Genomic DNA, 17,894 nt, shown 5'->3' with positions numbered 1-17,894 from the left:
CTCCATCTATGTAAGACTTTTTTAATGATACTTTTTTAATTTAAAAAATATCACTCGGAAAATGACCGTGCAGGTTAGTAGGCCGCTCCGTGACCTAGTGGTTAGCATGTCAGTCCCACAGTTATAAAATTAAGGGTTCAAGTCTCTATTTTGGCATCTGTGCGGAGTTTGCATGTTCTCAGTGTGCATGTGCGTGTCTTCATTGGGTATTCCCACTCCCTCCCACAACCCTGAAACATGCATGTTAGGAGTTTCTCAGCTGTCCACATGTGGATGCTTTTTTGTATAAATGTGCCCTGTGATTGGCTGACAGCCCAGCCAGTCAGATGGGATAGGCTCCAGCTCATCCTAATCCTTGAGGAAAATGCATATAAAAAAGGGATGGATGGATGGACCATACAGCTGCGAACTCAGGATTTGAGAAGAAAATCCTGCAGCTTCCATCTTCAGACTTTGGCTCCTCCTGCTGGACGAAATGGACTTTGACTTTAGATTCTAGAAAGAACAGGTACTGTGAAAACGCTTTAGCAGGTGTATCCAAAGTGCAGCACGGGGCCTTTTTTCGGCCAGCACCTTGTTTTTTATTGACTTCAGCATAGATTTAAAAATAAATAATTTATTATTACTAAGACATGCACCTGTGGACAGTTTGATGGGCAACACTAAATAGGCCCTAGTGAAGGGGTAGGGAACCTATGGCTCTAGAGCCAGATGTGGCTCTTTTGATGACTGCACCTGGCTCTCAGATAAATTTTAGCATACATTGCTTAACAGGATAAGTAATGAATAAATCTGCTGGTAATCACAGTATCAAAAATAACGTTCAAAATATAAAACATTCTCATGCATTTTCATCCATCCATCTGGTTTCTACCGCACCTATTCAAGAAGTCGCATTAATGGTAAGAAGTATTTTATTTATTTTTGGCTAGCCTCAGAATAACTATGTTATTAAAAAGAATAAGAGACTTATTATACTCTAAAAATGTTGGTCTTTCTTAAAAATGCACGCATATAGTTGTATTCAGAGTTAAAAAAAAAAAAAAGTTGTATGACTCTCACGGAAATACTTTTTAAAATATTTGGCTTGTATGGCGCTCTCAACCAAAAAGGTTCCCGACCCCTGCCCTAGTGTATGAATGTGAGTGTGAATGTTGTCTGTCTATCTGTGTTGGCCCTGCGATGAGGTGGCGACTTGTCCAGGGTGAACCCCGCCTTCCGCTTGATTGTAGCTGAGATAGGCACCAGCGCCCACAAAGGAAATAAGCGGTAGAAAATGGATGGATGGATTATTACTAAGACAAAAAGTATCATTATATATAATGCTAATTTCACTGATTTATTCAATGACTCCCTGAACTTTATTGTCGTTCGAGCACGCATGAGACACATGAGATGGCATGACATTTGGTACCATCAGATTTAGCCCAATGAAAACCACGAACATGACAGTGTGTACATTTTAATGTAAGGAGAATATGATGTCAATAGTTTAGGACAGTAGTATACTGTATATTCATAGGAATACATTTAAAAATAGACTAGATTGTGATCCTGTGGTGCAAATACAGTGTAAAAACAATGACAGCAGACAGAAGCAAAAAAAAAAGCCCAGTTTATTCACAAAATAGCCGGCCTGCGTCTTTCAAGTCTGCTGTTTGCCGCCCTCTGTAGAAAAAAGTTGAACACATTGGATACGCACGCACATCATTCCAACTCTATACGCATGATAACCCAACACATGATAAGTGATACAAAGTCCATCCATCCATTTTCTACCGCTTGTCCTCTTCGGGGTCACGGGAGGGGGCCTGTGGCCTATCTCAGCTGCACTCGGGCGCAAGTCAGGGTACAAGTCGCCACCTCATCGCAGGGCCAACACAGATAGACAGACAACATTCACACTCACATTCACACACTAGGGCTAATTTAGTGTTGCCAATCAACCTATCCCCAGGTGCATGTCTTTGGAAGTGGGAGGAAGCCGGAGTACCCGTAGGGAACCCACGCATTTACGGGGAGAACATGCAAACTTTCCACAGAAAGATCCAGAGTCCGGGGATCGAACCCAGGATCGTTGTATTGTGAGGCACATGCATTAACCTCTGTGAATGTAAAAAAAATTTGTGCATCCGTAGTGCGATTTGTGTGTGTAAAAACAATCTGTGTGTCCTTGTCCAACAATTTTTCTGTTTGTTTACCTGTGACTTTTGCTCCACTTCTGCCTCGGAAGATCTGTGTGTGTGTGTGCAGCAATCTGTACGTGGAGAAGATCATTTAACTGTAATTTCATCTTTCCTTTGCCATATGTGTCTTATTTTGCACTAACAATAGTATAAAAATATTCAATGATCATGATATTTCAACTAACAAGTATCAGTCAGGTGTTGACTTTTGGTTTTACCCACAACGGTGTAGCTCAGATGTTGGAGCGTACGTGCCAGCAACTTGTGGGTTCCTTGTTTGAATCCAGCTTCTGGCATCCCAGTCACGGCTGATGTGTCCTTGGGCAAGACACTTCACCCACCTTCTCCTGATGTGTTGTGGTATGGTAGCTTCTGCCATCAGAGGTTCCTGGAACCTCTCATTCCTGGTACCATAGCAGGGCTGCAAAGTTACCAAAAATGACAAGAGTGAGACTTTGATAGCATGATGCCGACACCTATTTAATAAAACCCATCCATCCATTCATTTTCTACCGCTTATTTCCTCTGGGATCGCGGGGGGCGCTAGTGCCTATCTCAGCTGCAATCGGGCGGGAGGCGGAGTACACCCTGGACAAGTCGCTACCTCATCGCAGATTTAATAAAACCACCTTAACATTTGACAGCCAAACAATTACGCAAGGTGACTCGGTAAAGAATCTGCGTATTATCTTCGACCCAACTCTCTCATTCGAGTCACACATTAAGAGTATTAAAAAAACAGCCTTCTTTCTTTCCTCTCCATAATAACGCTAAAATTTGGGTCTCCCTATGTCTAGCATTAAAAAGATTACAGTTGGTACAAAATGTGGCAGCTAGACTTTTGACCAGAACAAGAAAGTTTGATCATATTACGCCTGTACTGGCTCACCTGCACTGGCTTCCTGTGCACTTAAGATGTGATTTTAAGGTTTTATTACTTACGTATAAAATACTAAACAGTCTAGAAATCTGCGTTCTGAACTCTGGTTATTAGGGATTCTCCGAGCCCCCAAAAAAGTCTGCGGGCTATCGAGCGTTTTCTATTCGGGCTCCAGTACTCTGGAATGCCCTGCCGGTAACAGTTAGTGATGCTACCACAGTAAAAGCATTTAAGTCCCATCTTGAAACTCATTTGTATATTTTAGCCCAGTGTTTTTCAACTTCTTTTGAGCCAAGGTACATTTTTTTCGTTGGAAAAATGTGAAGGCACACCAACAGCAGAAAACATTAAAAAAAACAAAAAACTCAGTAGCCGACATTGACAGTAAAAAGTCATTCCTGCAAATGTTGGATATGACTTTAAACCATAACGAAGCATGCATCACTATAGCTCTTGTCTCAAAGTAGGTGTACTGTCACCACCTGTCACATCACGCTCTGACTTATTTTAAGTTTTTTGCTGTCTTCCTGTTTGTAGTGTTTTAGTTCTTGTCTTGCACTCCTATTTTGGTGGCTTTTTCTCTTTTTTTGATATTTTCCTGTAGCAGTTTCATGTCTTCCTTTGAGCGATATTTCCCGCATCTACTGTGTTTCAGCAATCAAGAATATTTCAGTTGTTTTCATCTGTCTTTGTGGGGACATTGTTGATTGTCATGTCATGTTCGGATGTACATTGTGGGCGCCGTCTTTGCTCCTCAGTAAGTCTTTGCTGTCGTTCAGCATTCTGTTTTTATTTTCTTAGTAGCCAGTTCAGTTTTGGTTCCATTCTGCATAGCCTTCCCTAGGCTTAAATGCCTTTTTTTAGGGGAACTCATCTTTTGTTTGTTTTTGGTTTAAGCATTAGACACCTTTTAACCTGCACTCTGCCTCCGGCTGTTACCGACATCTACAAAGCAATTAGCTACCGGCTGCCACCTACGGATATGAAGGAGTATTATACGGTTACTCTACCGAGCTCTAGACAGCACTGACACTCAACAACAACACATCATTTGCAGACTGTAATTACTGGTTTGCAAAAAATATTTTTAACCCAAATAGGTGAAACTAGATAATCTCCCACGGCACACCAGAATGTATCTCACAGTGGTTGAAAAACAATGCACTAGCCTTTAAGTAGACCCCCTTTTAGACCAGTTGATCTGCCATATCGTTTCTGCTCTGCCCCCCTCTCCTGCGTGGAGAGGTTATTAGGTGACCACAGATTTTTCACTAGCTGTTCAGTCGGGACCTAGGGTGGACCACTCTGTGCATCAGTTGGGGACGTCTCTGCGCTGCTGACTTGTCTCCACTCAAGATGATTCCCTGCTGACCCCACTATAGACTGGACCCTCACATTATTAACTAGATCCACTCGGCGTCAAGGTTTCTCATTATGCTCCATTGGGTTGAGTTTTTTCTTGCCCTGATGTGGGATCTGAGCCGAGGATGTCGTTGTGGCTTGAGCAGCCCTTTGAGACACTTGTGATTAAGGGCTATATAAATAAACTTTAATTGATTGATATATGCTTTTGAAAAAATTTGACTTTTTTTAACACCAATTTGGCCTGTTTTTAACAGTGATTTATACCTTAACACTAATGTTCTCACCTCCAGAATCCCTGAAGATGGAATTATACCCAAATACTTTTTGTTGAAAACACAGGGGGGAACTTTATTTATGAAATTGGGAAGTTCCTGTAAAAGTTTCTGTGGGGGAAAAGGGCCTAAAGTGTGAATGTGTGAGTGAATGGGTGAATGTAAATTATGATGTAAGGCGCATTGGGCATTGTGTAGGTGTAGTAAAGCGCTACATAAATACAGACTATTTACCATTTCACCATTCCAATCGGAAGCTAACTTTGGCCTCTTTTGCACAAAGTCGTACACGGACCGCAAAGATTTTCTGACGGATACAAAAAATCACAACGTGGCTGGACTGACTTATTTTTACACAAACTCAAATCATAACAAGGATTCAAATTCAAATTTGCAAATTGTTTTGCTACATTAGTAATTCAACTGAGGGCATTGTCTCTCCAAATTCAGCCATCCATCCATTTTCTACCGCTTGTCCCTTTCCACGTCGTGGGGGGTGCTGGAGCCTATCTCAGCTGCCTTTGGGCGGAAGGCGTTGTACACCCTGGACAAGTCGCCACCTCATCGCAGGGCCAACAAAGATAGACAGACAACATTCACACACTAAGGACCATTTAGTGTTGCCAATCAACCTTACCCCAGGTGCATGTCTTTGGATGTGGGAAGAAGCTGGAGTACCCGGAGAGAACCCACGCAGTCACGGGGAGAACATTTTTTGCCTCATTTTTTGCGATAAATGACGCATCCCCTCCTAACTATACGAATGCGCATATTGCCCGTCCCCTTAAAAGGGGAGGGGGGGTCGCACTAATATACAACGGAAACTTTATCTTTAGTCCTAACTTAAATAATAAATATAAATCGTTTGAGGTGCTTTCTATGAAGTCTGCCACACCTCTGCCTCTGTGCCTGGCCGTTATCTACCACCCCCCAGGGCCCTATTCGGACTTTATTAGTGAATTCTCAGAGTTTGTTGCTGATATAGTGTCGCACGTCGATAATATAATTATAATGGGGGACTTTAATATCCATATGAATACCCCATTGGACCCACCGTGCGTGGCGCTCCAGACTATAATTGATAGCTGTGGTCTTACACAAATAATAAATGAACCGACGCATCGCAGCGGTAATACGATAGACCTAGTGCTTGTCAGAGGTATCACCGTTTCCAAAGTTATGATACTCCCGTATACTAAAGTAATGTCCGATCATTACCATATAAAATTCGAAGTTCAGACTCATGTTCGGCAAGCTAATAATAATAATAACTGCTATAGCAGCCGCAACATTAATGCTGCCACAACGACGACTCTTGCTGACCTACTGCCCTTGGTAATGGCACCGTTCCCAAAGTATGTGGGCTCTATTGATAAGCTCACTAACAACTTTAACAACGCCCTGCGCGAAACCATTGATAGTATAGCTCCGCTGAAGTTAAAAAAGGCTCCAAAAAGGCGTACGCCATGGTTTACTGAAGAAACTAGAGCTCTGAAATTATTATGTAGAAAGCTGGAACGCAAATGGCGCACGACTAAACTTGAGGTGCACTATCAAGCATGGAGTGATAGTTTAATAACTTATAAACGCATGCTTACCTTAGCTAAAACTAGTTATTACTCAAATCTCATCCGCATTAATAAAAACGATCCAAAATTTTTGTTTAGTACAGTAGCATCGCTAACCCAACAAGGGACTCATTCCAGTAGCTCCACCCATTCGGCAGATGACTTTATGAAGTTCTTTAATAAGAAAATTGAACTTATTAGAAAGGAGATTAAAGACAATGCGTCCCAGCTACAACTGGGTTATAGTAACACAGATACGATGGTATATACGGCGGATACTGCAAATATCCAAAATAGTTTCTCTCGTTTTGATGAAATAACATTAGAAGAATTGTTACAACGTGTAAATGGAATAAAACAAACAACATGTTTACTTGACCCACTTCCTGGGAAACTTATCAAGGAGCTTTTTGTATTATTAGGTCCATCAGTGCTAAATATTATAAACTTATCACTTTCCTCGGGCACTGTTCCCCTAGCATTCAAAAAAGCGGTTATTCATCCTCTCCTTAAAAGACCTAACCTCGATCCTGACCTCATAGTAAACTACCGACCGGTGTCTCACCTTCCCTTTATTTCGAAAATCCTCGAAAAAATTGTTGCAGAGCAGCTAAATGAACACTTCGCGTTTAACAATCTATGTGAAACCTTTCAATCCGGTTTCAGGGCAAATCACTCGACTGAGACAGCCCTCGCAAAATTGACTAATGATCTATTGCTAACGATGGACTCTGATGTGTCATCTATGTTGCTGCTCCTCGATCTTAGCGCTGCTTTCGATACCGTCGATCATAATATTTTATTAGAGCGTATCAAAACACGAATTGGTATGTCAGACTCAGCCCTGTCTTGGTTTAACTCTTATCTTACTGATAGGATGCAGTGCGTCTCCCATAACAGTGTGACCTCGGACTATGTTAAGGTAACGTGTGGAGTTCCCCAGGGTTCGGTCCTTGGCCCTCTACTATTCAGCATCTACATGCTGCCGCTGGGTGACGTCATACGCAAATACGGTATTAGCTTTCACTGCTATGCTGATGACACCCAACTCTACATGCCCCTAAAGCTGACCAACACGCCAGACCGTAGTCAGTTGGAAGCGTGTCTTAATGAAATTAAACAATGGATGTCCGCTAACTTTTTGCAACTTAACGCCAAAAAAACGGAAATACTGATTATCGGTCCTGCTAGACACCGACCTCTATTTAATAATACAACTTTAACATTTGACAACCAAATAATAAAACAAGGTGACTCTGTAAAAAATCTGGGTATTATCTTCGACCCAACTCTCTCCTTTGAGTCACACATTAAAAGCGATACTAAAACGGCCTTCTTTCATCTCCGTAATATCGCTAAAATTCGCTCCATTTTGTCCACTAAAGACGCTGAGATCTTTATCCATACGTTTGTTACATCTCGTCTCGATTACTGTAACGTATTATTTTCGGGTCTCCCCATGTCTAGCATTAAAAGATTACAGTTGGTACAAAATGCGGCTGCTAGACTTTTGACAAGAACAAGAAAGTTTGATCATATTACGCCTGTACTGGCTCACCTGCACTGGCTTCCTGTGCACTTAAGATGTGACTTTAAGGTTTTACTAATTACGTATAAAATACTACACGGTCTAGCTCCAGCCTATCTTGCCGATTGTATTGTACCATATGTCCCGGCAAGAAATCTGCGTTCAAAAGACTCCGGCTTATTAGTGATTCCTAGAGCCCAAAAAAAGTCTGCGGGCTATAGAGCATTTTCCGTTCGGGCTCCAGTACTCTGGAATGCCCTCCCGGTAACAGTTCGAGATGCTACCTCAGTAGAAGCATTTAAGTCTCACCTTAAAACTCATCTGTATACTCTAGCCTTTAAATAGACCTCCTTTTTAGACCAGTTGATCTGCCGCTTCTTTTCTTTCTCCTATGTCCCCCCCTCCCTTGTGGAAGGGGTCCGGTCCGATGACCATGGATGAAGTACTGGCTGTTCAGAGTCGAGACCCAGGATGGACTGCTCGTCGGGACCCAGGATGGACCGCTCGCCTGTATCGGTTGGGGACATCTCTACGCTGCTGATCTGCCTCCGCTTGAGATGGTCTCCTGTGGACGGGACTCTCGCTGCTGTCTTGGATCCGCTTGAACTGAACTCTCGCGGCTGTGTTGGAGCCACTATGGATTGAACTTTCACAGTATCATGTTAGACCCGCTCGACATCCAATGCCTTCGGTCCCCTAGAGGGGGGGGGGGGGGGGGGGGGGGTTGCCCACATCTGAAGTCCTCTCCAAGGTTTCTCATAGTCAGCATTGTCACTGGCGTCCCACTGGATGTGAATTCTCCCTGCTCACTGGGTGTGAGTTTTCCTTGCCCTTTTGTGGGTTCTTCCGAGGATGTTGTAGTCGTAATGATTTGTGCAGTCCTTTGAGACATTTGTGATTTGGGGCTATATAAATAAACATTGATTGATGAACATGCAAACTCCACACAAAGACCCTGAGCCAGGGGATCGAACCCATGACCTTCGTAACTTGAGGCACATGCACTAACCCTGGAACCACCGTGTTGCCCTGTTTCTCCAATTGTGGTATTGAAATGTAGAAATTTAGGATTAGAGCTCACCTACATTGTCTTTTCTGTTTGTGAATCATATTTATATAGCATTTTAATCTAGAGAGTCATAGCTTTTTTCATAGTGAAACCCATTATCCCCATCTCAAAGCTAGATTTAAACCAGTGTGGTAGCATGTTGTGTCTTGTCCAAGGACACAACAGCAGTGACTAGGATGGCGGAAGGGAGAATCGAACTTGGAACCCTCAAGTTACAAGTTGCAGACCTTGGCAAAATTAAGGCCTGGGGGCCGCATGCTTTTTTAGATCTTTAATATGGAAACTGTAGCTGCCATTATGATGTGCAGTGATGTTTTCAAATGTCTTGAACTATACAAAGTATATCAATGGTCGGAATCTGCGCTTTTACATGATATACTAGTTACTATGGTCATCTAATTAGTTACTATGGTCATCTAATTAGTTATTATGGTCATCTAATTAGTTATTATGGTCTTCTAATTAGTTACTATGGTCATGCTTCTTATGCCTTTTTGTGCTCTTTGTGCACTATTTTTGGGATTACATACATTTTACCTGCACTTCTGCCATCCCTGCACCCTGGGGTCAACTGGACTAGAGGGAAAAGTGTGACTACTCACCCCGCAATTCTCCTATTGAAAGTACAAACCCCGTTTTCATATGAGTTGATAAACTGTGTTAGATGTAAATATAAACGGAATACAATGATTTGCAAATCATTTTCAACCCATATTCAATTGAATGCACTACAAAGACAAGATATTTGACGTTCAAACTCATAAACTTTGTTTTTTTTTTTGCAAATAATAGTTAACTTAGAATTTCATGGCTGCAACACGTGCCAAAGTAGTTGGGAAAGGGCATGTTCACAACTGTGTTACATCACCTTTTCTTTAAACAACACTCAATAAACGTTTGGGAACTGAGGAAACTAATTGTTGAAGCTTTGAAAGTGGAATTCTTTCCCATTTTTGTTTTATGTAGAGCTTCAGTCGTTCAACAGTCCGGGGTCTCCGCTGTCGTATTTTACGCTTCATAATGCGGCACACATTTTCGATGGGAGACAGGTCTGGACTGCAGGCGGGCCAGGATAGGAGGCACACTTTTTTTACGAAGCCATGCTGTTGTAACACGTGCTGAATGTGGCTTGGCACTGGTTTGCTGAAATAAGCAGGGGTGTCCATGAAAAAGACGGCGCTTAGATGACAGCATATGTTTTTCCAAAACCTGTATGTACCTTTCAGCATTAATGGTACCTTCACAGATGTGTAAGTTACCCATGCCTTGGGCAGTAATGCACCCCCATACGATCACAGATGCTGGCTTTTGAACTTTGCATCGATAACAGTCTGGATGGTTCGCTTCCCCTTTGGTCCGGATGACACCTTGTCGAATATTTCCAAACACAATTTGAAATGTGGACTCGTCAGACCACAGAACACTTTTCCACTTTGCATCAGTCCATCTTAGATGATCTCGGGCCCAGAGAAGCCGGAAACATTTTGGGATGCTTTTAATAAATGGCTTTCGCTTTGCATAGTAGAGCTTTAACTTGCACTTACAGATGTGGCGACGAACTGTATTTAGTGACAGTGGTTTTCCTGAGCCCATGTGGTGATATCATTTAGAGAGTGATGTCGGTTTTTGATACAGTGCCGTCTGAGAGATCGAAGGTCACGGTCATTCAATGTTGGTTTCTGGCCATGTCGCTTACGTGGAGTGATTTCTCCAGATTTTCTGAACCTTTTGATGATATTATGGACCGTAGATGTCGAAATCTCTAAATTTCTTGCAATTGCACTTTGTGAAACGTTGTTCTTAAACTGTTTGAGTATTTGTTCTTGCAGTTGTGGAAAAAGGGGTGTACCTCACCCCATCCTTTCTTGTGAAAGACTGAGCATTTTTTGGGAAGCTGTTTTTATACCCAATCATGGCACCCACCTGTTCCCAATTAGCCTGCACACCTGTGGGATGTTCCAAATAAGTGTTTGATAAGCATTCCTCAACTTTATCAGTATTTATTGCCACCTTTTCCAACTTATTTGTCACGTGTTGCTGGCATCAAATTCTAAAGTTGAGGATTATTTGCAAAAAAAAATGTCTATATGTTGGAACATCAAATATGTTGTTTTTGTAGCATATTCAACTGAATATGGGTTGAAAATGATTTGCAAATCATAGTATTCCGTTTATATTTACATCTAACAAAATTTTCCAACTCATATGGAAACGGGGTTTGTAAATGCGAGACAAACAGCACTCAGCTATCCAACGTCCGCCAGGGACAATGAGGCTCTGCATGAGTCACAGTTTGTCAGAACAAGTTCCATTAGTGAGTCGTCCCAAAGTCATGTCGAGGAATCTCGACTGCTTTGAGGCTGTGTTCACAAATTAAGCCTGTTTTGGGGGAGCAGAGAAGTTACTTGACCGTGTGACAATGTGAGCATTGTGGCCGGCTGCTCCATGCGCATCAAAGAGGTGATTAAGCGGGCAGAAGGGGGACAATACTGCTCTTTACAGCGCCAACAGTGCAGCCACTCTCTGCAGTGCAGCGCTGCTGGACATACACATGAAACACATCTGTGCATTTAAGAGTTGTGTAATGTTCACTTTACTTTGCAATGCTCTAAAATATCATGCTGACGAATAACTGTAAATAGGCGCTATTAAGTGTCACGGGCTGTGTTTGACATGTTCCATGTTAGTGAAAATGTAAGTTAATTTACTCCGCAGTTAATGGAAATCCAGCTCCACAGCTGTGACCTCTGTTCGTGAAATCAATGAATAAATTGGAAAAAAAAAAAAGACGGACCGGGTCGTGGTTGGTGGGAAAATCTGTCTCCTGGCCAATCAGACTGTTTGGTCTGGGAGGGAAGTTCCTGCTCAAAATAAACTGCCACTTGTTGGCTGTTTTCATCCATTGGCGCGTTTCTCTGGTGTTGTTTGGCTGTGAGAAAGGATGACTTCTACGCCTTGTTGTTGGTGATTGCAGCAGAGACAGAGTGAGAAAAGGGTTTTGCACAACTTGTGGAGGACCACCTGGACTTTATGTGACATGGTGACATTCCAGTGAACAGATTGAATGCCAACATGAAGCAGCAGTTGGTCATTTTAGTGTCTCTGACATTGTCCTGGAGTTTGCATGCAACATTATCACAAACACATGAAGGTAAGTGATTTATATTTTTACCTGAATTGTTTGCAGTGTCATTGAGAACCATTAAGTGTTTAATAAGCCAATTAATGCAGATTTAAAGCCAAGTCTTCTAAACCGCTGGTGATGAATAGACCCAATATAAATGCCCTTTGTGTAGAACAGTGGTTTTTAACCTTGTTGGAGTTACCGAACCCCATTAGTTTCATATGCGCATTCATCGAACCCTTCTTAGTAAAAAATAAAATGTTTTTTTTTCAAATTCAAGACAAAGTTATGTGTTTTTGGTAACACTTTAGTATGGAGAAGTAACAAAGACTTAATTTAAAGGCTATTGGACATTAGGGAACATATTCTAAGTAACAAAGACTTAATTTATAGTTATTTGGTTAGGGTTAGAGGGTTAGGGTTATAATGAGGCCATGCCGAATAAGGCATTAATAAGTACTTAATGATGACTAGTTAAGAGCCAATATGTTACTAATTTGCATGTTAATAAGCCACTAATTAATGGTGAATATGTTCCCATACTAAAGTGTTACCATGTTTTTTTACTGGTGCACAAAATGAACCGTGTATGAACATCACCTTGTTCAAAGAACAAAACCAACACAGTGCATCAACTCACAACAACACAACACACAACAAACCTGCAAATCAGTGTTACTTCTGCTGTTGCCGTATCCGTAATACCCCAATAGGGAGAAGTTTTTATTGACACGATGAGTCGGGTGTGTTTTGACCTCCGCCGAACCCCTGAGGCCGACTCAACGAACCCCTATGGTTCGATCGAACCCAGGTTAAGAACCACTGGTGTAAAACAACTGATGGACCTATTTAATATGCACTATAAACATACTCTTACTGCTATTTCCTGCTTATTGGAAAAGTATTGGAAACATATCTTAGTGACACTTCTTTATGCAACAATAATCAATGCAAGGTTTGTATTACCCAAAAGTGACCTTCTCCATATTCTCAATTTGGTAGTTTGGACCCTAAAAATATACATGATCTATGAGCGCATTTGATTATTTTCATCATGTTGGTAAGCCTGTTGATAAGGTGTCTGCCATCATCAAACCAAATCACATCAAAACGTTTCATATACAGGCATGATGCAACACTAAGTACTTTACACTAATTTAAAAAGGACCAAAACATGTGTATACACTCACACATTCCGGCACACACACACATCACCATGGACAATAACAAAATAAACCATTACAAAAATTAGGATCGTGTAGAAAATAATGAAAATAAATATTTTAAAAATGTATATATGTATGTATATTAAAAATAAAATATAAATGAATTGATAAATTAAAAAAACACTAAATGTAGTAAGGGCTTCACAGTGGAAGAGGGGTTAGTGCGTCTGCCTCACAATACAAAGGTCCTGACTAGTCCTGGGTTCAATCCCGGGCTCAGGATCTTTCTGTGTGGAGTTTGCATGTTCTCCCCGTGGATGCGTAGGTTCCCTCCGGGTACTCTGGCTCCCTCCCACTTCCAAAGACATGCACTTGGGGACAGGTTGATTGGCAACACTAAATGGTCCCTAGTGTGTGAATGTGGTCTGTCTATCTGTTTTGGCCCTGCGATGAGGTAGTGACTTGTCCAGGGTGTACCCCGCCTTCCGCCCGATTGGATGGAAAAAATAATTGCAGTAATAAATAAAATAGGAAATAACAGGATAAAACTGAAGGTGTGGCACTTAAAATAGGGATGGAGCAGGACTATTCCAACTTGTTTTGAGCAATGTAATCATCTTTTAGCACAAATGTTGCCTGTTAAGCAATAATTTTCTGTCTGTGTCCTCTTCTGTTCATGATATTTCCGTTCTCATTGCCAAAAGAGATGGCACACATGAGCCATTGTCTTTTGGTATGATCTCAGTCGCTCATCTCAGACACACGCACACACACATGCACACACACACGTACACACAGAAGTACTGTCACTGCACTGAGACACACTGTCCACATTAATAGCTTCATCACAATAAGAACGTTGTGTGAGAGAAGCCTTTACTCCTCGACCCTTTGCCCGTTATTCCGTCAGCCCCCGAGGCCTGGACTGCTCCGCGTGTCAGGTTGATGATGATGGACTACGAGACTGTTTTCTTCTTCTTCATATTGTTCAACCAACACGTGGAACTCACACTACACAGTGATGCTATGTCAGCAATTACAGCACACCTGCATACACAAGACTCTCTGTGACATACACACACACTGGATATGTTCACTTGCAATCAAACTTATTATTGCACGAAATGGTTGAAACCAGCTTTTTAAAAAACGTATCATAAAAAAGTACCCACAAATTCTATATAAAGTGGCCGTAATAGGAATTTCAATAATCATGTAACCCAGGGATGTCAAACAAGCCTGCGAACAGGTTCAATCCAGATGAGTTGGGTAAGTGTAAAATTGTAACATTGTGTAAAATGGAGCTGTATTTTTAAATGAAAGAAACTACTGTTCTAAATGTGTCCACTGGATGTCGCAATAACAATTCTGTTAGGCAAGCAAATAGTTTTTACCGGGGCGAGCAAGTATACCAAGCAAGAGGTACACGGTAAAGCAGGGCTGTGACTCCTGCCCCTCAACCTACCGTAAAACAAACAGGAGTAAAATAAACATTTGGTGACCCTATAAAATGCAGCATGAGATTAACATAGATCTGTTAAAATTGTCTTATGAGCAAATTTAAAGAAAGTGAACAGTAGAAATGACAAATTAGGTAGTTGATACATAAAGAGTTTTTATTTACGTTTTATTTAGTTTTTTGTTCAATGCTAGATGGGCTGTGACTTAAAGTGTAATTGCTTTGTAGATACACTGAGATCAAAGTCTAAGTTCATTGTGTTCTTCATGGTGTGTTTGAAACTATACCATTTTTTTCCTCAGAATTTTCAACTAACTTGAAGTGTTTCGTCAAAAAGATTATTTGTGCTATGTACATTTTCAGAATGTGCTTGTTCTACAAACCCCGTTTCCATATGAGTTGGGAAATTGTGTTAGATGTAAATATAAACGGAATACAATGATTTGCAAATCCTTTTCAGCCCATATTCAATTGAATGCACTACAAAGACAAGATATTTGATGTTCAAACTCATAAATTGTATTTTTTTTTTGCAAATAATAATTAACTTAAAATTTCATGGCTGTAACATGTGCCAAAGTAGTTGGGAAAGGGCATGTTCACCACTGTGTTACATCTCCTTTTCTTTTAACAACACTCAATAAACGTTTGGAAACTGAGGAAACTAATTGTTGAAGCTTTGAAAGTGGAATTCTTTCCCATTCTTGTTTTATGTAGAGCTTCAGTCGTTCAACAGTCCGGGGTCTCCACTGTCATAATTAACGCTTGATAATGCGCCACACATTTTCGATGGGATACACGTCTGGACTGCAGGCGGGCCAGCAAAGTACCCACACTCTTTTTTATGAAGCAACGCTGTTGTAACACGTGCTGAATAAGGCTTGAAATTGTCTTGCTGAAACAAGCAGGGGCGTCCATGAAAAAAACGGCGCTTAGATGGCAGCATATGTTGTTCCAAAACCTGTATGTACCTTTCAGCATTAATAATACCTTCACAGATGTGTAAGTCACCCATGCCTTGGGCACTAATGCACCCCCATACCATCACAGATACTGGCGTTTGAACTTTGCGTCGATAACAGTCTGGATGGTTCGTTTCCCCTTTGGTCCGAATGACACAATATCGAATATTTCCAAAAACAATTTGAAATGTGGACTCGTCAGACCACAGAACACTTTTCCACTTTGCATCAGTTCATCTTAGATGATGTCGGTCCCAGAGAAGCTGGCGGCGTTTCTGGATGTTGTTGATAAATGGCTTTTGCTTTGTGTAGTAGAGCTTTAACTTGCACTTACAGATGTAGCGACAAACTGTATTTAGTGACAGTGGTTTTCTGAAGTATTCCTGAGCCCATGTGGTAATATCCTTTAGAGATTGATGTCGGTTTTTGATACAGTGTCGTCTGAGGGATCGAAGGTCATGGTCATTCAATGTTGGTTTCTGGCCATGCCGCTTACGTGGAGTGATTTCTCCAGATTCTCTGAACCTTTTGATGATATTATGGACCATTAACGTTGAAATCCCTAAATTTCTTACAATAGCACTTAAAGAAACGTTTTTCTTAAACTGTTTGACTATTTGCTCACGCAGTTGTGGACAAAGGGGTGTACCTCACCCAATCCTTTCTTGTGAAAGACTGAGTATTTTTGGGAAGCTGTTTTTATACCCAATCATGGCACCCACCTGTTCCCAATTAGCCTGCACACCTGTGGGATGTTCCAAATAAGTGTTAGATGAGCATTCCTCAACTTTATCAGTATTTATTGCCACCTTTCCCAACTTCTTTGTCACGTGTTGCTGGCATTAAATTCTAAAGTTAATGATTATTTGAACAAAAAAAATTGTTTATCAGTTTGAACATCAAATGTGTTGTCTTTGTAGCATATTCAATTGAATATGGGTTGAAAATGATTTGCAAATCATTGTATTCCGTTTATATTTACATCTAACACAATTTCCCAACTCATATGGAAACAGGGTTTGTATTTTGGGCCAAAGTAAAACAAATGAAACAATTCGAAGTTGTCGTAGTTGTATTTTAAAGTTATTATGCCATGATTTTACATTTCCAGCCCACGTGGTAATAGATTTACCTGTGCTAAAATGAGTTTGACAATCCTGATTTAACCTCATTATTCATTTGAATATGATTATAAATCTGTTAAGTTTTCCTTTACTTCGGAGTGTAAAGTAGAAATGATCTGATACTCAAAGGATAATTGTCAGTGGACAATACCAATCTCAATAATACATCATTATTATGATTATATTATCATCAATGCATCTCCTGGGGTTTAAGTCTCCCCTGTCTTTAAAACCTAGTGACACCTCTTTAATCAAGGGTCCTTGACTGCACCACAGTTATGGGCAATGAGATACAAAAGTGAAACTTGTACATAACTTTCTCCCATATGTTGCCACCGATAGATTTTTTTATATTATTTGATTCGAGCTGACTTATTATTGAACTGTCACGGCCATACTAATTTTAGACGATTATTTATGATGTAATTTTTTTTAACTTACATATTTTAATCTTTAAACTTCTCAAAAGTCTGCGGTGTGTTTCGGGCCCCGGTATAATATCCCCACTTACACATACACCCCACTTTTTTCCCCTGCATGCATGCATTGTTTTATATTTCTGGCCATTGGTCGTCTCATGTTTCGCATTGCCTGTGTGCAGCTGGCACTCATCTGAATCGTGGAGTTTTTTTGGGGGGGGGGGCTCTCGGTGCCCTTAGGCAAAGCAAAACATGAGAAAATATATCAAATAAATATGGTATATTGGGAAAAATTCCTCATCACAGTGGTGACCATATAGCATAGCCATATAGTACAGCAATATATAGTATAACAATATAGCATAGCAATATAGCATAACGGATCATTAGTGGCACACTTTTGGGGAAGCGAGGGGCTTTGCTCAAGGGCACCCTAGCTATGATTACAGATGGGTAACTTTCACATTTGATCTTATACAGTCTCAGCAAATCGATGCAAGTATTATATCGTACCTGATTCCAAGACGTTAGGCAGTAGAGTATAAACAACGGTCTGTTGCCTAGCCAGGAAGGGGTGTTTACCTTATGCTAAATAAAATATTTTGTTGCACCCTAAAAGGTCTTTATACTGTAAGTATTGTACTTTTTACACACTTGCTGTTTAATTTTAATGTGCATCTTAGTTGTAGTTTTTGTTACCAAATTTAGAATTTGAATTTTGAAATTGCAATGTGAAATCGCTAATACTTATTTGGTAGCATGTATACGTCAT

General features: G+C 40.8%; 1 protein-coding gene across 4 annotated transcripts in view; it reads left to right on the top strand.

Moving 5' to 3' along the window:
• The first annotated feature begins 11,723 nt into the window (after positions 1-11,723).
• The window catches only part of erbb3b (erb-b2 receptor tyrosine kinase 3b), a 45,441-nt gene continuing 39,270 nt past the window's right edge, over positions 11,724-17,894 (top strand). The window contains exon 1 of one of the 4 annotated variants that reach the window (XM_061903350.1): positions 11,724-12,019. In XM_061903350.1, the coding sequence (XP_061759334.1) occupies positions 11,941-12,019 (79 nt within the window). In that variant the 5' untranslated portion in view covers positions 11,724-11,940. The remainder of the gene's footprint in view (positions 12,020-17,894) is intronic. The other 3 variants (XM_061903348.1, XM_061903349.1, XM_061903351.1) reach the window with 3 other exon arrangements.

Source organism: Nerophis ophidion, linkage group LG06 (assembly GCF_033978795.1).
Source record: "Nerophis ophidion isolate RoL-2023_Sa linkage group LG06, RoL_Noph_v1.0, whole genome shotgun sequence".
NCBI classification, from domain to species: domain Eukaryota; kingdom Metazoa; phylum Chordata; class Actinopteri; order Syngnathiformes; family Syngnathidae; genus Nerophis; species Nerophis ophidion.
The sequence above is the reverse complement of the archived record's forward strand: the minus strand, read 5'-3'. Positions and strand labels throughout refer to the sequence as shown.